The 25648-nt window shown below is 34.2% G+C and overlaps 5 protein-coding genes across 7 annotated transcripts; 3 read left to right on the forward strand and 2 right to left on the reverse strand.

The window, feature by feature from the left end:
* Positions 1-459: 459 nt before the first annotated feature.
* LOC129902153 (uridine 5'-monophosphate synthase) lies at positions 460-5149 on the forward strand. Its single transcript, XM_055977220.1, has 7 exons — positions 460-1040; positions 1406-1745; positions 2197-2280; positions 2935-3017; positions 3097-3184; positions 3273-3527; positions 4806-5149. The coding sequence occupies exons 1-7, from the start codon at positions 586-588 to the stop codon at positions 4932-4934; spliced, it is 1434 nt and encodes a 477-aa protein (XP_055833195.1). The 5' UTR covers positions 460-585; the 3' UTR covers positions 4935-5149.
* Positions 5150-6051: 902 nt separating this feature from the next.
* LOC129902154 (uncharacterized) lies at positions 6052-9962 on the forward strand. The gene is made up of 5 exons (XM_055977221.1): positions 6052-6272; positions 6411-6598; positions 7031-7153; positions 8057-8275; positions 9309-9962. Exons 2-5 carry the CDS (start codon positions 6431-6433, stop codon positions 9732-9734), a joined length of 936 nt encoding a protein of 311 aa, XP_055833196.1. The 5' UTR covers positions 6052-6272; positions 6411-6430; the 3' UTR covers positions 9735-9962.
* Positions 9963-11285: 1323 nt separating this feature from the next.
* LOC129902042 (probable aspartyl protease At4g16563) lies at positions 11286-13144 on the forward strand. The gene has a single exon (XM_055977058.1). The coding sequence runs from the start codon at positions 11464-11466 to the stop codon at positions 12817-12819; it is 1356 nt and encodes a 451-aa protein (XP_055833033.1). The 5' UTR covers positions 11286-11463; the 3' UTR covers positions 12820-13144.
* Positions 13145-16807: 3663 nt separating this feature from the next.
* LOC129902043 (NDR1/HIN1-like protein 1) lies at positions 16808-17712 on the reverse strand. Its single transcript, XM_055977059.1, has one exon. The coding sequence runs from the start codon at positions 17479-17481 to the stop codon at positions 16840-16842; it is 642 nt and encodes a 213-aa protein (XP_055833034.1). The 5' UTR covers positions 17482-17712; the 3' UTR covers positions 16808-16839.
* Positions 17713-20691: 2979 nt separating this feature from the next.
* LOC129904055 (NDR1/HIN1-like protein 10) lies at positions 20692-25212 on the reverse strand. 3 transcript variants are annotated; one of them, XM_055979581.1, is made up of 2 exons: positions 24342-25212; positions 20692-21149 (listed from the first exon to the last, which is right to left on the reverse strand). In XM_055979581.1, exon 1 carries the CDS (start codon positions 25133-25135, stop codon positions 24365-24367), a length of 771 nt encoding a protein of 256 aa, XP_055835556.1. In that variant the 5' UTR covers positions 25136-25212; the 3' UTR covers positions 20692-21149; positions 24342-24364. The 3 variants fall into 3 exon arrangements, with proteins under 3 accessions (XP_055835556.1, XP_055835557.1, XP_055835558.1); XM_055979582.1 differs by lacking the exon at positions 20692-21149 and adding an exon at positions 21213-21747; XM_055979583.1 differs by lacking the exon at positions 20692-21149 and adding an exon at positions 21215-21674.
* Between the last annotated feature and the right edge of the window lie 436 nt (positions 25213-25648).

The following is a 25648-nucleotide window of genomic DNA, read 5'->3' on the forward strand; positions in this document are numbered from 1 at the left end:
TTTGAATTTGAGATTTCACTTTGATCCTGTCTCTAACTTGACTCCCGATCGTAATATTTTCGAATTCAATGTCATAATATTTTCCTAGATTTTACTTAAATATTTTTTATATTAACTTTACATCATAAAATAAGTAAGAAAACCACTTACTTAACAACACGAAATCCGACATCAACACAAGGCATGTCTCTTGATTCCAAATCAAGACTCAACCATAACCTTGATCTCGGGTCGAGAGTTATGTCTTGGATTAAAGTCGCGGCTCAGAACCTAACCTCACCTCAATCCGACTTATGATTCCAATCTCAACTCAAGATCTGACACTTGAGTCTGAGCCTGAGACTTGAAACCTCACAACTCTTGATTCTAACATTAGTTCGACTCCTAGTTATAATATTTTTTGAATTCCAAATCATTATATTTTTCTAGATTATATTGGGAAGTAGCGTAGGTGTACCATTTTTGCCCTAACCTCTTTTCCCAACATGAAAGCGACTATAAAAGCGCCATTTTCTTCAAATTTTGGACTCTACTCAGTAGCCACCCTTCTCGCTATTATCTAAAAGATTTTCGAAAACTCAAAAAATGGTATCTGAAACAATGGAGTCGATAATCCTTCAGCTCCACGACATCTCGGCCGTCAAATTCGGCGAATTCAAGCTCAAATCCGGCATCTTTTCACCAATCTACATTGATCTCAGGTTAATCGTTTCATACCCGTCGATCCTCCGTCAGATTTCACAAACCCTCGTCGGCTCTCTACCGGAATCCACCAAATACGACGTCGTTTGTGGTGTTCCATACACGGCGTTACCTATAGCGACGTGTATATCTACTGCTCATGACTTGCCGATGTTAATGCGGAGGAAAGAGGTTAAGGATTATGGAACTGCGAAGGCTATTGAAGGTGCTTTTAAACAGGGTCAAGCTTGTCTTATTGTTGAGGATTTGGTTACTAGTGGTGCTTCGGTACTTGAGACTGCTGCTCCTCTTCGTGCCGTTGGGTTAAAGGTTACTGATGCCGTCGTCATGATTGATAGGTCAAATTTATTTTCTTTTTAGCTCAATTTGTACTTCTTCCACAAAAATAAATAAATTTTGCCAACTTTTTCCGAAAGAGTTTTTCAAAAGACATTTTTTTTTCAAAAGAAATCTGGGTGAAAGCAGTTCAATGGTGTTTTTTTGGCATCTAACATTCGCTTTTTTTGACTCTCAATGTTGTAGTATATTGGTTGTACTTATTTTTGAATAGGATAAGAGGATTGTTTCGGTGTCTAAAATCTTACATTTGTTGTTCGTGTTTTTTTTCCTGAGAATTCAGTTAGCATAAATTTGTGATATATTGGCGAATCTTGATCTATTTTCCCCCCTGAGGGTGGTTTATTTGGTGATTGTCTTTGGACAGAGAACAAGGAGGAAGGGAAAATTTGGCTGAGAATGGAATCGCATTGCATTCAATGGTGAAACTGACTGAGATGGTGAGGATACTAAAGGAAAAGGGTAGGGTTTCAGAGGAAACAGAAAATATGGTGAAGAAATTCTTGGAAGAGAACCGCAAGGTTGCGGTTCCTCTGCCAGTGAATGAAACAAAGGTCAGGGAAAGATTACCATATGACGAAAGGGCAAAGATTGCAAAAAACTCTACAGGGAAGAAGTTGTTTGAAATTATGGTGCAGAAGAAGACTAATTTGTGTCTGGCTGCTGATGTGGCCACAGCTGCTGAACTGCTAGATATTGCTGACAAGGTGATGAATAGTACCTTTTGCCTTTAATCTGTGATCATTCATGAATAAGGTATAGGAAATGTAGGCATTAGGCAAAATGTATGTGTAAATTAGTTTCTGTAAACAAGGAACAGTGCTGGTGAGATATAATAATCACCACCGCTCTGCTGTTCTTTCTTGTTATATTTGAATCTGTGTTACAGGAGTTGTGGAGACCTTATTACCTTGTCTATGGTGTCGATAAACTGAAAAACTCACATATTTGAGGTTTACAGATAATAAAGTTAACGACTTGTAGCTGCATTTAGCATATGAATTGTGCTAATCTCTTTGTTTTGTTTTGTTTTGTTTTGGTGTGACACGAGGAAAGCATGCGACTTTCCTACTTTCCTATTTAATCTTTGTCCAATAATTTCTGTTAGTGCCTTTCATGTTTAATAATTTGACAAGTTTATTGCTAATCCCTATGCAGGTTGGACCTGAAATCTGCATGCTAAAAACACATGTTGATATATTGCCTGATTTTACTCCTGACTTTGGTTCTAAGCTTAGATTGGTAAGTTACTAGCGCTCATTGATGTGCTCTGGTGGGATGATGATGCAGTTTGTGCTTCATTTTTCTCTAGTACAGAAATTTTGGATCATGTTTACCGGATTTCTGGATTTCTTTAGTCCTTCAACATGTGCATGAGCTATTTAATAATGTGCTAGCCGGGCAGGATTACAAATCTAATCTTAAAGAGTTCAACCATTGCTTCCAAGGAGTAGCTTATGTTTATTATCTGAAAACTGACTTAGTTTCCTAGGCTGATAGCTAGTGACGAAGCCAAGGTCTTTAGTTTATGGGTTCTGGACCACAATTGTTTTTGCTTACTGGGTTCTAAATAGATTATTTCTGCACATCATATGAATTTTTCAACACAAATATAGGGTTTGAGCCAAAACTACTAGGTTTTAGCCAGCCCGTAGGTAGAACTGTGGCTCTGCCACAGCTGATAGCTAGAGCAACGGACCAAATAAAATGATATTATGTGATGGAAGTATTTGTTGACTTAAATAATAATGTATGCCAACATTAGGTTTAATTGACACTTGTTGCAAGTTGAATAGAAAAATGATGAACAGGGCTTAAAATAATGCTTGTTTTTGCCAATATATAGGGATTTTAAAGTTTATGTTAGTCCTTACTATTGTTTCGTTTCTTCTGTAGATTGCAGACAAACACAACTTCTTAATATTTGAAGATCGTAAATTTGCTGACATTGGAAATACAGTGACAATGCAAGCTGAAGGGTGAGGGGATGCCAGCTTACTTTATCTTTCTCATTTTTTTGTTGCTCAAGTTGATCTAATTTGATGTGTTTGTCTGCAGAGGTATCTTTCGCATTTTGGATTGGGCTGATATAATTAATGCACACATTATTTCTGGTCCAGGAATTGTTGATGGTCTGAAACTGAAGGTTTGTTTTGTTTTACTTTTTACTGATACCTAAGCTATTGAGCTACAGAAAATTCTATTTAGATCTGATTTGGTTCTCCTGTACTTAGGGCTTGCCGCGTGGCAGGGGCCTGCTGCTTCTTGCTGAAATGAGTTCTGCGGGTAACCTAGCCACGGGAGATTACACAGCAGCAGCAGTAAAAATTGCCGAGGATCACTCGGATTTTGTCATTGGGTTCATCTCTGTGAATCCTGCCTCTTGGCCTAATGGACCTGGAAACCCATCCCTCATCCATGCTACACCTGGTGTTCAATTGGTAAAAGGAGGAGATGCTCTAGGCCAACAATATAACACTCCAAATTCAGTAAGTCCGAGCTGCTATCTCGTCTTATTTTTCATTTCTTACGTCACAGTCTTAGTACCTACGCAGAATGATAGATTTGCGCAAGTTGGCCTGGATACCATAATTATCAAAAAATAAAAAAAATAAAAATGGAATGATAGGTGTTCTGTAAGTTGGTCGGAAGAGCTGAAGAGTTTGTCCATTCCTTTTATTTTTCCTTCTTATTTTCATACGATTAACTTTCATTTCTTGATAGATGATGTTTTCTAGCAGCTGCTTCTTTTGAACTCCTCTTCATCTGGGAAAACCAAAAGCACTCCCTAACTTTTGGCTTCTTTATCTTCTTTTTAAATTATGTGGCAGTTACTATGTGGCACTCCCTATTTACTCCCTAACTCTTTATCTTCTAAATTACTCCCTCCGTTCCTATTTATTTGTTAAATATTTCCTAATTTGATTTCTCTTTTTACTTGTCATTTTTGACAAATCAAGAAAGGACAATTTTTTTCTTCCTATTATACCTTCAATTTATTAATATAGAGTTAATGTATTTGAAAAATGTAGTGAATAAAGATGTTTAAGACTATCAATTAATAAGGGTAAAACGGTAAACTCATATACCAATCATTGTTTTCTTAATAGGTGTGCCAAATCAAAATTTGACAAGTGAAAAGGAATAGAGGGAGTATGTGTTGATACTAGTAAATGCCACATTGGAATTTGTCTTAACCCTCTCATCCATTTCATGATTCTTCACTCGCAACATTAAACTATAAAGACAACTTTTTTTTTCTCAATGAACTAGAGAAGCAACTTTTACCCATAAGATGACTTTAATCCCAAAGATTGCACCTTGATGATCTAGTGAATGAATGTATAAGGAATGATCCTTGCCTACTGCAAAAACAAAGCTTATGACATTTCTCTATGTTATTATATACTTCACCTTTGCATATGTGGATTGTCATTGCAGACAATATTGCTTAACAAGACAACAAGGGACCACACACATATATACATATTAATCAAGACGGAACACTTTTTTGTGATCATATTGTTATGCTGTTGCCTATGATGTTTTTGTAGTTCTGCAACAATTGCATGACCGTGAACCCTCCTTTTTTTTTTCTTCAAACAATTAGTTTCTCTTGTTGCAAGAATAACAATTTGCACCTGCTTCAACTGCAAGTTTACCAGTAAGAGTAAGAAAATTGAAGACCTTTCAAGTTGGTTTTATTAGAATTGTTGCACATAGATGGAATTGTCTTAGTTGCTCACTGTGAGAAATTGTTGTTATAGGTAATTGGTGATAGAGGCAGTGATATTATTATTGTTGGGCGTGGAATTATAAAGGCGGCTAACCCCGCAGAAGCAGCTCGTGAATACCGGCTTCAAGGTTGGGATGCATATTTGGTTAACACCAAGTAAGAGTTTGTAGGGGGCTTGCGAGCTAGGAGTGCATTACAGTTGTGTTTTTCACCCTTTCACTGCCGAGTTAGGGCCAGAAAATTGAGTGTTACAAGTATGTAAGAACTATATGTGGTGCTACAAAAGAATAATTGTAGACTACTTTCTGCTAATTTTGATCATTTGAATAACTTGGGTGAAGTTTGGATAGATGATATTATCTTATTGTACCGTAATAGTTTTCGTCTAATGTTCACTTGTCTTCAAAACTCTGGCAGCCTCTAACAAAGTTAGAAAATATATTTTCCTCCGTAACCAAAATAATTGCATAAATTTAAATATATTAATTAGTGAATGCAAAATATTTAATAAAATATTCGCAAAGTTGCTATTTTTTGGGACGGTATTGTATATGTTGGGACCAAGTTACCATTATTAAGTACTTGATATTTTCTACACAACATTAAAGTTACTAATTCTATTGCAACTATTTTTGTATTTTGCCTTATTTAAAAAAATTTCAGTTTTTGATTATCTCTTTTATGCCATAAAGTTCTATTGTAAATCACTATACGTGTTTTATGACTATCAACAAATTGAATAAAGACCAATCAAAGCTTTATCTAACTAAAGCTTGGTCTGTTATTTTTTCGATCCAAAGAGAATTTATTCAACCTGTTTCTCAGTCTTCCGCATTAATCAAGTAAGTGTGCGTGTGCGACTCAAGATCTCTTTATATTCTACTCACTTTCTATTCATACGATTTTAAAAGCAGAGGAGGAAGAATGAGCAACAAGTAGAAAATGATATTTTCAAATTGTGTAAAATGAACATAATGATATTTTCAATTTGTGTAAACTGAACAATTCTTATAAATATAAAATTAATTGCAAGTTCGTAAAGTATTCCCTGGGGTTATATTAACACATACAAAGTTATTTTAGAATTATAGATTTTTGGGATAAAATAAAATAATACTAAGTTGGATGAGATAAACTCTATTTGATTACAAGTATACTTTTAACTAAAAAGACTTAATTTAATACCAAACTTAATTGTGAGAAATTAAGTATTTTCTATTATCCATTCCCACTTTAAGAAATTTATTTAAATAATATTCCTATCTCTGGAAAATTCAATTCCTTATACATAAATATAAGAAACCGGTGAGCTCATTGGATCAATACCGGTCCAGTTTACAATCGTTGCCGGTACTCGATTCCGCCACCCTCTCTCTGCCGCCGGACCACCGCCTCTTCCGACGGCTCTGAATTTTCCGACGACTTTTAATCGAGAAGAGAACTCGCCGCAGTGTTTTAGGGTTTGGTAACGTCAGCTACAAATCAAAGGACCCTTACTGTAAGTAATCGAAACAAGCTCTATAACCTTAAAATTCAATTGGAAAATAGAAAATTTCTCGTTTCTGTATTGCAATTGTTTTTTTTATTTTCATACGATAGCACCTAAAGATTTTTTTTTTTAATTATAAATTTTCAGTTTGAAGTTGATAGTGAATCATGAAAAAATCGGGATATGGTTTACAACTAAGAGTTCCACCATCGCAGCAGAAGAAACAGCCTGTGAGGCCTCCGCTTCCTAAAGCACTTGGTTTTGGTGATGGTGATGATGATGATGTTGAGAAAGAAATTTCTCGTCATGCCTCTAAGAATAAGGCTCTCAAAGATGTAAGCTTTAGCTCTATCTCACTATTTTCACATTTGTACCATGTGTCTGTGCCAGCTTGTGCGCAACTCGACTAATTCCACGACACTTGCTATTAAGCTTTAGCTGTATCTGACAATTTTCACATTAACTTATTTTATAACCATGGTGTCTGGGTCAGCTTGTTTGCAACTTGGCTAATTTCATGCAGCACCTGCTACCGAACAACTCTGTCCACTAAGGCATGTGCATATGAGAAGAAATCGCCTAGTCTCTTTGTCTCTGCTAGGAATTGAACCTGAAATCTTATGGTTCTCAAAATCACTTCATTGACTCTGAACCTTTTTATACTGATTTTGTTTATCCCAAAAAAAGGAAACGGATGTAGGACTCAAGAAGGGGAAGTGACTAACTAGGGTTGTAACTCCATTGATGCAATTTGTTATTTTTGGCAGATTGAAGAACAACATAAGAAGGCTTTAGAAGAGGACCCTTCAGTATTTGATTATGATGGAGTATATGATGATATGAAAGTGAAGGCTGTCCAACCTCGAGCTCAGGATCGCGAAGAGAGGAAGGTATTGTTTTAAGTTGCATTTTTCCCCGCGTATTTTTAGATATTCAGTATGATTTGATGAAACAAAACAAATGAACAATTCAAACATTTGGAGTGGATACTAATGATTGTTTCTGCAATTAATTGTTAAAACCATGTGAAAGTAGTTGCTATGCTGAGTAGGGTAACAGACCTTTTAGCCGGGAATCACTTAGTTGAAGTAATTTGTATAGTAACTTCTGTTGTGGTAGATTATAAGTGAAATTGGATTTGGAGATATTACTTTTTCACCTCAATACAACTTGAAGCCTTCTAAGATGTATCTTGGTTTAGCTCTAGAACCTAAGATTGACATGTTAAGGTGGCTTTGGTAGTAAGATGCTAGGATAAGGAGAATTTTCCAAGTGAAATGAATTATGGACAGATTCTGCAAAGTGTTAATTTAAAGTGTATCTCATTCTTTGATTTGTTATTCTTAATTCAAGGACCAAGTAAGCTACGCTTTTAACTGTTTTTCATACTGCGGTAAAGTTTCTTTTACATTAGAGAAACTAAAATTAGGGAAGAATTTTTTTCCTGATGGAAATATGCTAGAAAAAAAATACGAGATGGCTCTCTTTTCTCAGTGGTTATACTAATCTGTTCAATCTAATCTACTTTTGTCTGGTTGCATTATCTTCTCCTTGAAGGTCTCTTGAAATATGCACAGTAGTTTTCTTTCCTCAAATTTTTTTCCTGTGAAACTGCAGCTATATATTATTGTGACTTTCCTTATTTATTTCTTCCTTTTCAATATTATCTAGAACATGTAATAACTCTTTGTGCACGGGATGATAGCATTAATATCTGCACTTTTAATTTGGAAGGAAATGAAAATTACTGCCATAATTTTTGCACCTTTTTGAACTGTTATGCTTTGTTCCAGCCAAAATATATCCAGATGCTAATGGAGAAGGCAAAGCAACGAGAACGGGAGCATGAAGTCATTTATGAGAGGAAAATAGCAAAAGAGAGGAGTAAAGATGATCATCTTTTTGCAGACAAAGACAAGTTCGTCACTGCTGCTTACAAGAGGAAACTTCAAGAGCAGGCTAAGTGGTTGGAGGAAGAGCGTCTTCGTGAGCTACGAGAGGAGAGAGATGATGTAAGTGAAATCTTCTCATCTACTTGTTATTGCCATTTGGTACCAACTGCAGGATCTCTTTTGTTCCGTGCTTGCTTATCTTTATACGTAAGGTATTTATGTAAAAATTATGGATGGACTTCCAGTTATGTTAATGATCACAATTTAATTTTACACCTAACTGTTCATTTCATTTGATTAACGCCTGATGACAGAGCATGTTCTAGCAAGATCTTAAGTTAATTTCTGCTTAAATGAGATTGACGATTGTCAAGCTCATTTGAAAAGTTTTGGCCTCATGTACTAAAATCTCATAGTGATTCCCTTGGAAAGAATATTGAAACTCTTGTGAAGGAAACATAACTGAATGAAAGAAAATTACTTTCTCAATATTAAGTGTCTGTTTTGGAGTGTATTAGTTTTTAGAGAAGTACTTTTTTGGATAATTCTTAAATAATTCCCAAATTTTAGATAATTACTTCAGAAAGTTTTTGGTGTAGAAGTTTAACAGCATTTTTCAAGTTAAATTAGCAAATTTAACCTCAACATTTCACTCACATTTGATAGTGGGGCTGTGTTTGTCTTTTAAACTAGCACCTGAATTGCAGGTCCAAAAACAGTTCCGTAAGTTCCAATTTTGTCAGACTAAATGCATTAGTAAAATTTATGGAATACTGGAGGATGTATTCTTCATACCAAAGCATTTATTTCTCAAATGCTGACAGTTTCAACTGGTCTAATTATTCCTGAACAAAAGCATTGAAGTCACCCTACAACTAATGATGTCAAAAGGAAAAAATAGAACTGCTAATAATACTTATTTCATGGACATAAGCTTCTGATCTTACTTTCCTTGTTGGTTTAGCACAGCACTTCACAAGAGATGATCACCGCTAACGGAAATACTGTGTCAGTTGACGCTGTTAATCAGTATGGAAACTAGGAAGAAGCTATGGTTGTCCAATGCATGCATTAGCTCTTCTATTTGATCTGAAAGTAACCCCTATCAGCACATAATCCTTTTATTTTCTAATAATGTTAAGTATATTGGCAGGTTACTAAGAAGACGGACATCAGTGATTTTTACTTTAGTCTTCAGAAAAATGTTGCCTTTGGAGGAGATAGCAAGTCCAAGAAGGCTGTGAATCATCATGAACAGGAAGCAGTTCAGACAGAAGAAAAACCTTCATCATCAGCGGATGTACATTCACACATGTCTAAGGAGATAAAGAGGCAAGATCATGAACCTTCTGTTTCTTCTCCTCCTAAGGAAAGGGCTGATGGAGCGGCGGATATGAAGCCTCCTTCAGATGGTTTGTCTGAAGAGAGGGCTGAAAAACTAGCTTCCGACAATGGACCAACTACCACCACTGAACCTGCAGCAAGTGATCAACCAAAAGTTGACCATCATAAAAGAAGTCTGGACGCTGTTGCTGCAGCTAAGGAACGGTACTTGGCAAGGAAGAGGACCAAGGAATAATAGGTTCGAGCTGCTGCTGTTGTTTTTTTGGTTGAAGCTGATCTCTTATCTTTCTATGATTAAGATTTACTCCTGTTATATATACACACACATTGTTGTAACAGTCTTCTTCGAGATTTCAGACATTTGAATGCGCATTTTCTTTACTTTGTATTGAATAGGACCCTGATCAAAGCTGCATAGCTTCCTTGTTCTTTAAACTTTAGGATAATGGAGTATGGTTGTCAAGGTGTCCATCGGAAACAACTTCTCTACCCCATAAAGGTAGGATAAAGGTAGGAGTGAGGTTGTGTACATGTTAGCTCCCATCCCACTTTTGGGATTACACTGGGTTTATTGTTGTCTTAAAAGTAGAAATAGCGCCCACAAGTCACTTTTTGGTCCCATCTTTGAAAAGTAGCTATTGTCATGGAATTTCAAATTCTAGAAGATGGAACTCCAGGATAGAATCCTGAAATTTTCCTAATTTGATTTTGAAACTTTAGGGTAATGACTGTTTTTCAATTATAGAGGCTGAAAAGTGATTATTTATGAATTTTCGTTGAATGACAGCTTATCCATTAATGCTAGAGCAGAAAAAATGAGGTCTCTTCATTTATCCTATAATCACATTTTCATAAGAGTCTATTAACTTTTGGTTGGTTCATAAATTTCACTTCAAATTCATGACTCATGGCTATAGAATGTATTGATTTTTCAGCCCACTTCATTGACCACTATGTCGCATCCTTGGTCGCACATATTCCTTTTGTATATTGCATCAGTCTTGTAATCTTCTATGGCTGCACTGAAACTTGAGTACATAATCCTTTTCTGTAATATATATATATTTCTTGAAATGAGTAACAGTGCTATATACTCCAAAAAGGGGGTACTACCAAACAAATGCTTGTGTAATGGTTAGCATCCAAAATGAAAATGTGTTGCAGGAAGCTTTCTTGGATTTTATCAAATCCCACCGTTCTCTTATCATTTACACTTAAGGTGCAAGATAATGATTTCCGTGGAAGTTTGTTGATTGTTGATTGTTGATTGTTGAATCACATGCTACACTGTCAATTGTTGTACCTATGTCCCAAGAGTGGTACCAAAACCTACCATTCTGCTTTAACCAAGGCTCTCAAACTTTTTTTTTCCTATCCAATGTCTCAATATTCGTTTTGGGGTCAAACTAATCCGAATTCACATCCAAAAGTTCATTTACGGATGAATGACTACCAAATTTCCTACCACACAAGGGCGAACTATACAAGGGCAAATCTAGTTCGCCGTGGGTTTATTAGAACCTGTAACTTTTAGCCTAGACTTGGATTTATTGATGTAAAATTCACTTAAATTGCTAAAAAGACTGAACTATGAATCTAGAACTCAAACAACAAGGTGATAGGTTAAGTGGTTGGAACCTAAGTCTTGAATCATAAAATTAAAATCTTGGATCCGCCTTTGCTACCACAACCACATTTGATAGCAAATACAATCAAATTTTCTTCTCCGGTTTTCCACCTGGTGTCGCTTTGGAGCCCTACTAATCTAAGAGTGGTGCCAAGAAGTCTCAAGTTTGGAGAAAAGGACTCCTGGATCAAGACAACTTCATTTTCAAAGCTTGAAACTGAAACCTCTAACCGTTTGATATTAAAGACACTCTTAACTTGCTTCACCATACTATTATGAATACTATTTAGTTTGGCTAATGTCAATTATCTCCAAAGGCATATAGTTCCCAAGAACCATGGCTTCTTCTTTCCTCCTTCTCTTTATCATTTCTCTCGCCTTTCCCTTCATTTCTTCATCAAACTCCTCCACATCAATCCCTCTTTCATTTCTTAACACCAACTCAAATCAAGATTTTTACCAAAAGCTCACTCATTTAGCTTCTTTCTCTTTAGCTAGAGCTCATCATATCAAGAATCCTCAAGATTCTTCACTTTCCAACATCCCTTTGTATCCACATAGCTATGGAGGCTACTCAATTACTATTCCATTTGGTACTCCTCCTCAAAAAATGCCATTTGTCATGGACACTGGCAGCAGCTTTGTTTGGTTCCCATGTACTAAAAAGTACCAATGCTCCAAATGTCCTGTTTCTTCACAAAAAAATCCTACTTTTATTCCAAGATTGTCATCTTCTGCTAGAATTCTTGGATGTTTGAATCCAAAATGCATTTGGATTCACCCAAAAACTAGTCCAAAATCTCTTTGCCATGATTGCGAATCGCGTAATAAAACAAATTGTAAACAGGTTTGTCCACCTTATATGATTCTTTATGGTTCCGGTTCCACAGGTGGGATTGGCCTAGTTGAAACACTGGATTTACCAAACAAGAAAATATCCAATTTTGTTGTTGGTTGTTCTCTGTTCTCCTCCCAACAGCCTGCGGGAATTGCGGGGTTTGGGAGGGGAATTTCATCATTGCCAAACCAATTAGGGGCCAAGAAACTGTCTTATTGTCTTTTATCTCACAGGTTTGATGATATTCCCAAGAGTAGCATGCTTGTTTTGGATACTGTTTATGAAAAGTCTAAAAATTTGAGCTACACCCCATTGCTAAAAAATCCAGTAGTTGTTGGAAGAAATGCATTATCAGGGTACTATTATGTTGGATTAAGAAAAATAACAGTTGGTGGGCAAAAAGTGAAGATACCATATCATTATTTGGCACCAAATTCAAAAGGGAATGGTGGGACAATAGTGGATTCAGGCACAACTTTCACTTTCTTGAATCATGGTATTTTTGTGCGTGTGATGAATGCATTTGTGAACCAAGTAAAGGGGTTTTCAAGAATTGAAAAAATTGAAAGATTGACAAATTTAAGGCCATGTTATAATGTTTCAGAGCATAAAACAGTGTCATTGCCACAAGTGAAGTTTCATTTTCAAGGGGGTTCAGAGATGGCATTGCCATTGGAAAATTACTTCTCTATTGTTGGTGAAAATGATGTGATTTGTTTGACAATGGTGACTGATTCTAAGCTCGAATTGTCTACCGGTCCATCGATAATTCTAGGGAATTTTCAAATGCAGAACTTGTTTGTTGAGTTTGATCTCAAAAATGACAAGTTTGGGTTTAGGCATCAAGTGTGCTAATGAGAAGGAAGTTTGAGGAAAGGAAATGGTGAATAACTATGTTGCTTGGACCCTCTAAAAATGTTATCGCATTTGTGTCGGACTATGTTGCTCGAACTCTCTAAAAATGTTGTTGCTTGAACTCTCTCAAAAATAGTGCATTTTTGGAGGATACAACATGCACTTGTCAACATTTTCAAAGAGTCCGAGGAACATAAGTGTTGGATGCACTACTTTTGGTGAATAGAACATGCAACGATCGGCATTTTTAGGAGTCTGAACTGTTGTTAAAGACTTTAACTTTTGTGTAGTTCTTTTACTTGAACTTTAGAATAAAAGATAAAAATAACACCAAATGAGATTTTATTTGAGTATTCATGATATGATTTTTTGTTCTATGATTGCACTATGATTATATTTGCAAGAAAAAAAAGGTAATAGTAATTCTTTTAAGGGAAAAGGCTCAAATATGTCATCGAACTTTGAGAAAAAGCTCATATATGCCATCCGTTAAAAGTTTGGCTCATTTATACCATTTTCATTTGACAAAAGATTCATTTATGCCATTATTTGTTAATTGAAATGACATAGATGAGCCAAACTTTTAACGGATGGCATAGATGAGTCTTTTCTCAAGAGTTCGATATCATATTTGAACCTTTTTCATTTTAAATAATAATTTAGTTAATGACGTGACCGAATCATAATTGACCATGTGTACAAAATAGTTTTGCAAAGCGGAAAATATTTTTAATTTACAAATAATGGAATGGATGAGCCTTTTTCTCAAACGAAAATGACATAAATGAGCCACACTTTTAACAGATGACATAAATAAATATTTTCTCAAAGTTCAATGGTATATTTGAGCATTTTCCATTTTTTTTAATGGTCCAATAGATAGATGCATCAAAGTGGAGGCCTATTGGTGGAAGATAAAAGCAAAGTGAACATTCTATGTATATTTTTTTGTATTGGAACTTCTTTTGGGCTTGTAAATCTAGCTTTATAGTATGGCTAGTCACTGGTTAGAGGTCGATCGTATTTACCATGTTAGATATTAGTTAATTACGAAATTATTTTATCTTACTATTTATACTAAATTAATAGAATTAGTATCTTATATAGAAAATAAAATATACATGAAACATTATTAATTAACCCATCCAGCATATCAAATGACCCTTAATTAAGTATTAAGTGTGGCTTTTGTTGGATATGATTGGAACTTGTGTAAGTAAAATACTAGAACGTTCAAACTTCGCAAGTGAAACTTGAAAAAAATATTCAAGTTTGAATTATTTTATGTTATGTGGTTAATACAAACATGGACGTAGCTAAAGTTTGTATCTCTCTTAAGAAATTCATTAAATATATACACGTGACCAAGTTTGAAACAACAGCTGTTGAAGGGCTATTTATCAAAATAGTCCAAAATGTTAGGGTCTTTGGGCTGTAAGGAGTGAGAGTCCATTTAATAAGAAACTGTGAACAATTAGCTCCTTATCTTTTCTTTGGGCAGCCCAAATACAAATATATTGAGTTTGGGTGAACAACACAAATCCCAATTTGATTGCTACTAATTAATTAAGATCTAAAACACTCGAAACATGCAATTTGTGTCATTGCTTCTATTTCTCTAGATGTAATTCAAACAGATTCAAATGCCTAAAAATAATAATTTATTGAAAGAAATATGATTATCTAAATGAGATATCTCATTAATCATTAATCGTCTTGACGTTAAAAGTGTACCATTTGTGGTTAAATAATTTTTTAGTGACGCCAAGAACTCTAGTCGTTATATATATATCTTTCATTTAACGAATAAATTGTCTCTTTGTTGATTATCATTGTTAAAACCCTTAAATTACGAAAATAAATCCGGTTGTTATAAATGTATTTATTGACTGAATTTATTAATTTTTCACCTTACCCTTTTTCTTTAATTTTTTTTTTAAAAAAACGTTGATTGCTTAGATTCTCATGGAGAAGTGAGTCAGTTCAATTATTGACAAGTATTAAACTTGTGTTTGTTAAGTTGCCATACATTGAATATAACAAAGACCGATCCTTCTGTTCAATTCTGAACACAAAAAAACAAAAGCTTCTATTTATCATATGGCTAAGTAACAAAGGATATAAGTTTACTCTCAAATAGAATTATCTAGATCAAGTGGATATAGAATTTTTGGAAGGGAATTTTGGAGCAACACTAAAGTTGTTTTCGTATGATTTATAGGTCATATGAATTTGAGTCGAGGAAACAACTACTAATTAGGGCAGACGCCTGTCTACGTCACATCTCTTGAAGTGCATTAATGCTTTATATGGATCATTTAACAAATGTTGTGAGAAATTAAATTGATGTGTAAGGACTAAGGTAATAATAATAAAAAAGCTTCTTTTTCTTTTCACTCGATATTCGATATTTATATTAGGGTCCGATTAAATCTAAATTAATTAACACATTGCAAAATTCATTTCTCAGAACAGTGCTCACCAGAGACTTTTGATTAAGACTTAAGAGTGGAGAAATTCCGAACCATCCCACCAAATTAAACCATGTTGATAATAAAAAGCTTGTTCAAAAGCACCCATCATAGTTCTGTTACAAGCTTACTTTTTTTTTTGTTTTCCATCCGATGTCCGGAGCCCGTGGAGCCCCGATTAAATTTGAATCGTGCACTACAAGGCCCATTCGGGGGTGACACTCTCAACATGATTTTTTTCATTCTCAGAGCTTTAACCCGAAATCTCTAGTTAAGAGTGAAGCAGTCCTACCACTACACCACAATCCTGTACCACAACCCATGTTAGTCTGTTACAAGCTTACATGATTGTATATATAGTTGTGTTACAAACTTACATGATTGTATATATATATAGTGGGTACAATTAGCAGTAGGTAAATACACAAAAAAATAAAGGTCGAAAAAGTAGCAGTAGGTAAGGAAGTTATAATTCACTTACCACATTCTCAAGCTTTTTATGCACCACTCAACACCTTTTACACAAGTGGGAACCAACATTTACTACCTTTCGGAAATACTATTCCATTCTGCTTATCGCCTTCTCTCTTTCACACTACGATGATTCGGAATAAATATGATTACTTTATTTTTAATTAAAAAATTTAAAGTTTGAGCTATGAGAATGAAAAAAAATTATGAAAAGAACCACTTCTCCCTTTAATGATCATGACACGTGATGCATGTCCAAAGTCTTGCATGACTCAAACCAAAAAATAAAAATTAATAAATATGAGAAAAATACATATCATTGTTAGACGCATTTCGAATCCCATGTTAACATAGGGCTTTTCGAATCATGATACTCAAGAAATTGCTTAAAGTTAATTAACACAAAAATAAAATAATCCTCACAAAAACTTTGCATTAATTGTTCCCATTTATCATTAAAGGTCAACAACAATAACAATAAAATTACAAAATTCAAAATAGATTAAAAAAAGAAAGTGTATACTACACAGTAAAGTCTAGATGAAGAAATCGGGGTTAAATCTCTTTACATTATTTAGAAGTTTCGAGTTTGTAGCTTTGGAATGGCAAAAGCTCTAGTAAGAAGTAGTTCCCTTTTAATAGCTACGCACTACACGACGTTAACTATACTATTTTGAGTCTGAACTTTCAAGAGAGAAAAACTTCTGATAGAAAGCACTTTTCTCTTTAGTAAAATCAGTAAATGACAAAATTTAAAATGAAACTAAGAAAGTGTATGTTAGATCATAGATTCTAGATGAAGAAACGGGGTTAAATCTTTCTACCTGAGTCATAAGTTTCGGGTTCGAAGCTTCAGAATGGCAAAACCTCTAGTAAGAAGTACTTCCATCCTAATAGCTACGCATTACACGACGTTAACTAGAAATCTCGAATTTTGATGAATTTTTCTTTTGAATGAAATGCTTTTCTCTTTAGTAAGACCAATAATATTGAATATCGAATACTAGATGATTTCACAAAAGAAAAAAGAGTAGAGAGAGAGGAAAGATAGTTTTGAAAATGGAGAAATTCTTCTTCTTCAAACATCAACATGACAATTTTGCACCAATTGATACTTTATAGCTAATGACTTCCCAACCACAACACTATTCCCAATAAATTTTCCACCAACACCAACATAAGCAGGACAATTCACATACAAATGATATTTTCCTGAAATGAAACTCCCAACTTTCCACCTAACTCTCCCATCAATCCTAACATTTAATAAAATTGTACCAACCATTATATCTTTACTAATTGCATTACCTAAGTAAGGTGCAATTGGTACATTATTACCATACACAAAAGGTGACCATATCGACACATCTTTGTGGCCTTGGTACGTTTGTGGCAACAATGTTTGTAGTGAAACTTGTTGGCCACGATACGTGGCGTAGACGTCGAGTTTGTCGTAGTAAATTCCAATTTTATCGTTAGGATTGTGAGAGACAATCATGACTTGTACGTTGGTCGTGAGGAAATTAAAGGGGGCAGAGGTGTTGAACGCGTAGACGATCGCGTCTTGGAGGATGAAATGTGGTTTTGTTGGACGGAGGATGAGAAAAATGAGGAGGATGGTGAAGAGGATTAGGGTTACAAACGCAATCAAGGCGGTGATTAGGCAGCGGTGGAGGTTGTGCCGCTCATCGTCGTGGTGGCCGCAGTCCTTTTCCGTCATGATGATGGAGGTGAATGGTGGTGGTGAGATTTTTTGTTTGTTTGAGAGACTTTAAGTTGAGAGAGTATTTGTTGAGTTTTGAGATAAGTTGGTGAAATATGGTTATAGTTTTCAAGATTATGAGAGAGAGTGGTTTTCTAATATAGAAGAATTTGGTAGATTTCTTTTTTCTTTTCTTTCTACTTTTGATGATGGCTTTGTAGGTATAACAATTATAATAACAATAACCTATCAGTAGAACGTAATCTAGACTTTATTCTTATATTGAGAAGGAGAGAGGTTGTTTTCTAAAAAAAAATATATATATGATTTGACACTACATCTTATATGTCAGTGTTCATCAGACAAATCCATTTAAAATACTATAATCTCTTCGATTCGAAATAACTATTATCTTAGTAAAAAGAAGTTGTCCCAAAATAAGTATTATTTTAAAAAATCAAGAGTAAATAAATGTGTTTTTCTAATTATAAAAATTATACCTTTAAACTCCATTTTCTTAATATAATACTCCCTTTATTTCATATTAGGTGAATTTGTGAGGCAATGCACACATATTAAGAAAAATATCCAATGACATAATTTGAACCATACTTTTCACTATTGCCCTTTGTAAAATCATAAATATAACTTTACAAATAGTGTGATTTATCTCCTAGAAAATATAAAATTTCAATAAATAAAAGGATAAATATGAAAAAAGTTTCAAACATCTATCTCGAACTTTGAACAATTTAATTATTTTGAACAATGAAAAATCTCTCAAAAATTCACTTAATATGAAATAGAGGAAGTAGTGTTCAATTTTCAAGAGACATTTATTATATAGAGATAGTTTAATAAACTACTCCCTCCGTTCCCTTTTACTTATCAATTTTTGACTTGGCACACCTATTAAGAAATCAATTATTGATATGATGAGTTTACCATTTTACCCTTATTAATCACTAAAGCCATAATTCAAATTCTAAAATATTTTGATACCAAAGATATTAACTATCTAAATAAATTGAGGGTGTAATATGTAAAAAAAAATTGTACTTTCTTGATTTGTCAAATTTGACAAGTAAAAAGGAAAATCAAATTAGAAAATTTTTAACAAATAAAAAGGAATACAAGGAGTACATATTATATTTATTGATTTCTTAATGGACGTGATTTTGAAGATGAGAGTTATTTTGAGACGGAAAGAATAGGAGAATTGTTAATTTTATGAGTTTAATTAAGTTATATATATTATTAGTGAACACATTTTAAAAAAAAAAAATAGATCATTCAAATGATATTACATGCATGCACTCCTCTTTATAACGTGAGATTTACCTACAATAAATAAAATTAACCTGTTATATATAACTTAAATTCTTGGAAACAGCCTCTGGCAGAAATGCCTTGGAAACAACCTCTGACAGAAATGCAAGGTAAGGCTGCGTACAATAGACCCTTGTGGTCTGGCCCTTTTCCGAACCCTGTACATAGCGGGAGCGTTAGTGCACCGGACTGCCCTTTTATATATAACTTAAATTCTAGTTTTATTTATTTTAATACACAAATAATTCACACTCTAAGTTGCCATGGACAATAATCGAGTTTTTAAAAAATAATATATCATCATTTAATATCCGAAGGGAATGATCAAAACACATTAACACAATTAATTTAGATTCGTATCGTACCAAAGTTAATATCTATTTATAAGAGTTCATTCATTCTTATAACTTGACCTCACCCAAAACCATTACTTAATTGTGCCAAAGATGCATCAACTATTACTTATGATCAATTAGAGGATATTAAAGTTATGTTGTTTGGACTTTTTAAAAATGTCAGTGTGTTGAATTTTTCAAAAATAATAAATTTTTAAAGAATTCAATACGAATACAATATCAAAAGTGAAGAGTCCACCTAATTTAGTATTAAAATGAATGGTGGAAAATGAAGTTTGGTGAAGTTTTGTGTGGTACAACCTTATCTTTTATGGATAGATGCTTCTACAAACACACAAAAAAAAGGGTTAAAAAGTTAAAAAGAAAGAAAGAAAGATTCAAGAATTATACCAAAGGTCCCACTTCTCTATAGTGTAAATGTTAATGTAAATGACATGTTGAAGATATAACATGATATTCAAGTCATAGTACTCACCAACTCTGCCTATTGTGTCAAAAAAGTGTAAGAACTTTGGAGATTTTTCATTACTTGGAAATTTTGATTTTATTTTTCATTACTTAGGAAATTTTGATTTTATTTTTCGACAACAAAAATAATAATATATTCAGTATAATTTTATAAGTAAAAAATTTGAACAAAATAAAATATACGCAGATATTATTTGTATAATTATGGAGATAAATAGATTGTTTTCGATAAATTTTTCACTCAGAAAAAAGAGAAGAAAGAGAAAAGAATTTAAAGCATGAAAATTGGAAGAAAATAACATGACCCCAAAATAATAAAATACAAAGCAAATGAACAAAAGAGAGTAAAATACAGTTTTCATGAACAAAGACATTTTTTAACCTAATAGTTTGCCATTAAAATTTATTAGGTCGATTAATTTAGGTTTATATTTGGTAGAATCTATTACTTTCTTGTTTTTACCGTATAGTGGGTCAACAAATGTAATAAATGTTATGGTCACCTCATGTATCCATTTATCATATTAAAAATAGCCAAAGGTTATGTATATTATATATAATATATTGATTTGATATAAATATTTAATGTGATTTTCTTTTAATTTCCTTTTAATCAAAGCAGAGAAGACAAAGAAGGAAAAGGTGTAGGTAACAAAGAGATATATTTAAAGCAAATACCACCACCTCTTATCTCATCTATATATGTGTCAAGATTCTAACTTTCTAAGTGATAAAAAATGAGGAAGAGGATAAGAAAAGAATACTTTGAGACTAAAGACCTTTTGTAACTTTGTTAAAAAAATAATAATAATTGTTTCTCACTCAATTGCTTTGAATTCGTGCAGAGAAGTTTCATTTTAAAAGTGCATTTCTACCAAAGACAATCTCATATCAAAATAAGATATTTAAATGTTTATTTTTTGAATTGTTTCTCGATATAAAAATGTATTGTCCTTTTCTGAGATGGACAAAAAATCTCTCATCCTATACAAGGTCAAATTAATTAATTAATCTATGTGAAACAGAAATAACCATATTGGTCTACACATGAAACTGAAGTTTAGAGATTCAAAAATTTATTAAGAACCCAATGATTTTCTATTTTTAGAATCTAAAACCCGTAAACTCAAAATCCTAGCTCCGCCACTACTAAATATAAAACATGTACTGGTTTCTTCACAAAATCAAGGAGAGTGCAGGTCCATATTCAAATTTGTTCACTCATGATTTAGCCAACATAGTCAGTTCACTAAATTTCAACTATACAATTATGAATAAGTAAATGAGCCCCCAAAAGCTTTTGACATTAAAAAAGAGGACATCTACAGGCAATTAAGTTGAAAATGTAAGAATGTACAATATATGTTTTGGGGGCATATGATATATAACTGATACCACTACCAAGTTCTAATTGATGAAACCTAAAAAATTATCCCAGATGAAACAGCAACAGCAGCACAAGCCTCTGAGAAGTCGTTTGGTAGAGATACGGCAACTAAAACGGGAAAAAAAACACGCCGTTCCCATGCATAGCTGAAAACAGAATTTGTTAGCTTCATAATCAAGACGACAGAAACATCATATTTCAACGACTCATATAATAAATTAACTATGTTGCTCAAAACTTTCCAAAAATGTTGTTGCACCCGTGTCAGATCCTCCAAAAATACAGTACTGCTGAAGGATCAGGCACATACCCATCAAATTTTTTTCAAAGAGTCCAAGCAACATAGAACAGTATTGTTTTGCAAGCATATTTTTCTTAACGTCTTAGTCTTACCCCTTAGATAAGACGGAATATAATTAACTGCATAACAAAACCTGAACTACAAATACAGCACCAAATCTTATATGATCAAACAACACTAAGAAGCCAAAACATCTTTTTGGTTCTGAAAAATATGAACATAAACTATACAAGCTTCACTAGTAAAGGCTCAAAAGTACAGGAGGCAGATACTCTGGTCTTCCGTGATAAAGTTGGATCAATAAAGCAACTCGATCCACGTAGAAAATAATCTTTAGAAAGTTTCAAGCCACAACTTAATTCTCTTGCAGCTGCATAGATGTCCATAGCACATTTGAGAAACAAGGCTATGCATGTAACCTTTAATGTCTACTTAATAGATTCCTTCAATGTAAACTAAAATCATCATTAGTGATACACAAACAAACAAACAACATACCCAGTGTAATCCCACAAGTGGGGTCTGGGAGGGTGAGGAGGATAGTGTATACGCAAACCTTAACCTTACTTTGGGAGGTAGAGAGGATATTTCTGATAGACGCTCAAGTAAAAGCATTACAAAGCAGTTCAAAAAACGAAACAACGGGAGTGGAGAAGCCAAGAGAAAATGCTAAAGAACGAATGGCAAAGCATACAAAAAAGGAACAGTCACTACAACAAATAATACGATAATTGAAGTGCAAAAAACATTACATAGTAACAGAAATGGAATAACAAGAAACTTCCAGAGTAATACTACGACTACTAGTATGGAAGAATAAACGATCATTATTAGTGATGCACATTTTAAAAATTAAGGAAGTTCCAAAACCTGAGCAGTTTAAAGGGAAAACCTATCTGGAAGTATAGCATGGCAGGCAAGTCTCAAAGTAAGTTCTTTTCTACCACACAGAAGAACAGGAAAAGATAAAATGATCTGTTTATAAATATAAGGAACTATTTAAATTTTATTTCAGATGTCACACTATAAACACCACGTGTATATAAGAAACTGCTGCCAATACCTACTACTATTGCCAACATTTCAATTAAGTGATCTTGAAATAGAAAACATGTGAAGAATAATAGCATTACCTATCAAGTATACTTCTCGATTCCTTAATAAAACCCAGGGACATTGAACATGAGGATGTAAATAACAAACCAGCGCCTAATTTAATTTTTCAATTTTATTCTTCATATTTACGAGGACTACACATGACCTTTATCATTTTTTGTTGATTGGTTGTGTGTTGACCTTTTATCTTCTAAACTTAAATATCTAATATAGTCTCCACGTATTTTCTAGAAATCCCACAATGTACCTTATTATGTTTGAGTTCGTTTTGTTCGTTGTAGGTCATAAGTTTATTCCTTGACGCTCAAGGTTGTTCCTTAATTTTCAGATTACCAAAATTACAGCACAATACCCCAAAAGATTGTTTTTTTCTAATTCAGAGTAGTAATTATGATCACAGCAAGAGATTCATGCTAACGTAATATTATTTGACCTGTGGCAATAGATATAAAATTATCATTAGGAGTACAACATGAAACTGGATGCATAAAGAAGAGCCCATTCGAAACTCTATGCTTTGTATAACTTCAAGTGATTTAAGGTGATCAGTGCCGCTTGCTCATATCTGTGAAAGAGGCAGATAATAGCTCTATGAATATATTAGTAGTATCTTTTCTGGGATAACGAGATAGCTAAGACGCGATAGGTATTGAACAGAAGTTACAGTTAGTGAAACTACAACCTAAAGATCTCAACGTTGGATACTGTCTCCCCTGACAAGATCTGAACGTGCCACAAATTATAAGATGAATTATGACGGTGCATATAAAAAATGACCAAACCTTATCACCTAGAAAATAGCACGCATAATCCTGTTATCAACACTGCACATTGCATAGGTCTCCTTGATTTCTTTCTTAAACATGAGGGGAGCTGATAAAGGAGCATTAAAAGGAAAGCACGTCGATCCCTTGTCCATACACGAGGCAACTCTCACTATAAAATATATTTATATACCTTTTCACATCCACTTCTTTCCAACGCTTTTGTCATTACACCTAAGGAGAGAATATATTGGAACAATTACCAAACAAGTATATTCCCAGATAGATGGGAAGTATACAGTCATACAAGCAGTGATAAAACTGCAAATGCAGAAAGACACCCTACAACTCAACTAATCTCTTAACCCTTACCATTAAAACCAAGTATCCATAGATGCAGCTTGATAATGCACACCTTGAAATTCTTAAGCCAATGAAACTGTCTCATCTTAACTCTTATTTCATCTCCAATTACCGAAGTTCTGCCCTATTCCCTACTATTCTCTCTTCTCAAATCCACACTTCTTCTTAGGTTATCAAGTGTGGAGATCAGAGAACTTTTAGGGGTAAGCCAAAGTCATCAGCACGTTTCAATTGTCACAGTTCAATAGTGAACTTCTACCAGCTAGTAGAGAAGAAAGCAATATATACAGAAACTGCACATGACTTTATATTTCAAACGAATTGGTAGGACTTAGAAAACAAACATGTCAGAGCACCAGGACAAAAAAGATTAAGTTATATAGGCTGATATAAATAATCAAATATGTGCACCAACGGAATGATCCTGAAACAAGTTCCATAATTGAAATTAAAGCGCCTTTCTACATCTCGATTACCTCAAGATCCGTAATGTATCAATTTACTTTTTAACATAACATATCAAGCTTACATTCATGTCCACTTCATTTGCTATTCTATGAACTATTAAGAACAAATGAAGAATAGATAAAACCAAGAACTAAGGAAAAGCTATTAGCTTTATAACCAATGTACCTCAAAAAAACTACTGAATAAATTATACACAATGTAAACCAATGAACCCTTATAATTAGTCTTTCTTATAATAAAGACCACCCTTAATTCAATCACAATTAACCACATTGCATTTGCCAATAACAAAAAAAACAACTCCTAAAAATTCGATAGATTTTCACCTTAAAACAAGCAAAGATCACCATCAGACTCCAACTCGGCACTGTCGTGCACCACCAAGCAAGGTACCAGATGAATTTTTCGACCCGACCCCCACTGACAAATCCTTACAGTACACCCTTACAAACCTCCTCCTCGCTCTCCAAGCCCCAGCCTTAAACCTAACCCTAGCCACCATCCTCACATTGAACCCAATTGCACCTCTTCGAGACCTTTCTTTGTTCATCATATCAAAAAACCGATTATCCACATAAGCACCCGCAGTAGCAAAACTCGCTTTCTGGATCGTCTCAACCCTCTTATCCTGAAAGAATGGCGGAACCGTTGTATCCGAAAGCGACACATCATCATAGAAAACCGCAGCGGCTACATCATCATAGTAAAGAGTCATCTTCTTATTTGGGTTTCTCACAGTAAAACGAAGGTCCCAGTTAGCAGAAATCAACGAATTTGTGAGATTAAGATTCGATACTGACATCGAGTCGACTCTGAACTCAGGGAGTCGAGGACGGAGTACAAGCCAAAGAATGAAAACAAAGGTACCAGCGATGACCATAGAAGCTATAGCAATACCGATCACTCGGCGGAGGAAGGTGGTGCGTTGCGCCGCGTAGGGATTAGGCTGGTAGTACGGGTTGTTGTGGTAGTACGCGGCGGAGGAAGGTGGCGGTGCTGCATATGGGTAAGCGGTGCCTAACGGTGGTTGTTGGTGAGCAGAACCACCGTAACCGTTAGGGTTTGGCGGCGGTACTCCGGCGGCAGGGTAACCGGTAACTGGCCGATTAGGATCGTTCATGGCGGAGAATTTTTTGTAGCATAAAAGGCATAAAATGGGGAAGTTATATAGTGAATGGAAAGCTGCAGAAAGTCGGCAATTATTCTCTCTCTTTTATTTGAAACGAAAAGAGTGAAATAGACACTTTAGGGGTGAATTTTGTTATTTTATGAAGTTTTAGGGCTAAAAAGTGAATAAAGTCCACAACTTCTTCTTTCAATTTATTTATTTATTCTCCAAATTTATACGAGTTTTTGACGTTTCAAAATTCACAAGGATAAGTGTTGTATGTTGTGTATTGTATTTCGATTATTATGATATTGTAACTGTTTTGTGTATTTTGCTGATGGTATATTTTTGTCTTGTAGGCTTTACACTGCTTTTAGTATTAACTTTTATTTTTTCTTCATTCTTCTTTTACTTGAGTTCGATGCACTTGAGCTGATGATCCTGTAGAAATAATCTCTCTACTCCAATGAGATAATAATAAAATTTGCGTACATTCTATTCTTTTCAAACCCCACTTAGTGAGAT

The sequence above is a fragment of the Solanum dulcamara genome, chromosome 9 (genome assembly GCF_947179165.1).
Source record: "Solanum dulcamara chromosome 9, daSolDulc1.2, whole genome shotgun sequence".
Classification (NCBI taxonomy): Eukaryota; Viridiplantae; Streptophyta; class Magnoliopsida; order Solanales; family Solanaceae; genus Solanum; species Solanum dulcamara.

Bases quoted from the DNA above. Each gene is read 5' to 3' on its own strand.
- LOC129902154 (XM_055977221.1), top strand. From the start codon at position 6,431: ATGAAAAAATCGGGATATGGTTTACAACTAAGAGTTCCACCATCGCAG. The intron at 6,599-7,030 runs GTAAGCTTTAGC...TATTTTTGGCAG, and splicing joins AGAATAAGGCTCTCAAAGAT to ATTGAAGAACAACATAAGAA. The intron at 8,276-9,308 runs GTAAGTGAAATC...GTATATTGGCAG, and splicing joins TACGAGAGGAGAGAGATGAT to GTTACTAAGAAGACGGACAT.
- LOC129904055 (XM_055979581.1), bottom strand. From the start codon at position 25,135: ATGAACGATCCTAATCGGCCAGTTACCGGTTACCCTGCCGCCGGAGTA.
- LOC129902042 (XM_055977058.1), top strand. From the start codon at position 11,464: ATGGCTTCTTCTTTCCTCCTTCTCTTTATCATTTCTCTCGCCTTTCCC.
- LOC129902153 (XM_055977220.1), top strand. From the start codon at position 586: ATGGTATCTGAAACAATGGAGTCGATAATCCTTCAGCTCCACGACATC. The intron at 2,281-2,934 runs GTAAGTTACTAG...TTTCTTCTGTAG, and splicing joins TTGGTTCTAAGCTTAGATTG to ATTGCAGACAAACACAACTT. The intron at 3,528-4,805 runs GTAAGTCCGAGC...TTGTTGTTATAG, and splicing joins AATATAACACTCCAAATTCA to GTAATTGGTGATAGAGGCAG.
- LOC129902043 (XM_055977059.1), bottom strand. From the start codon at position 17,481: ATGACGGAAAAGGACTGCGGCCACCACGACGATGAGCGGCACAACCTC.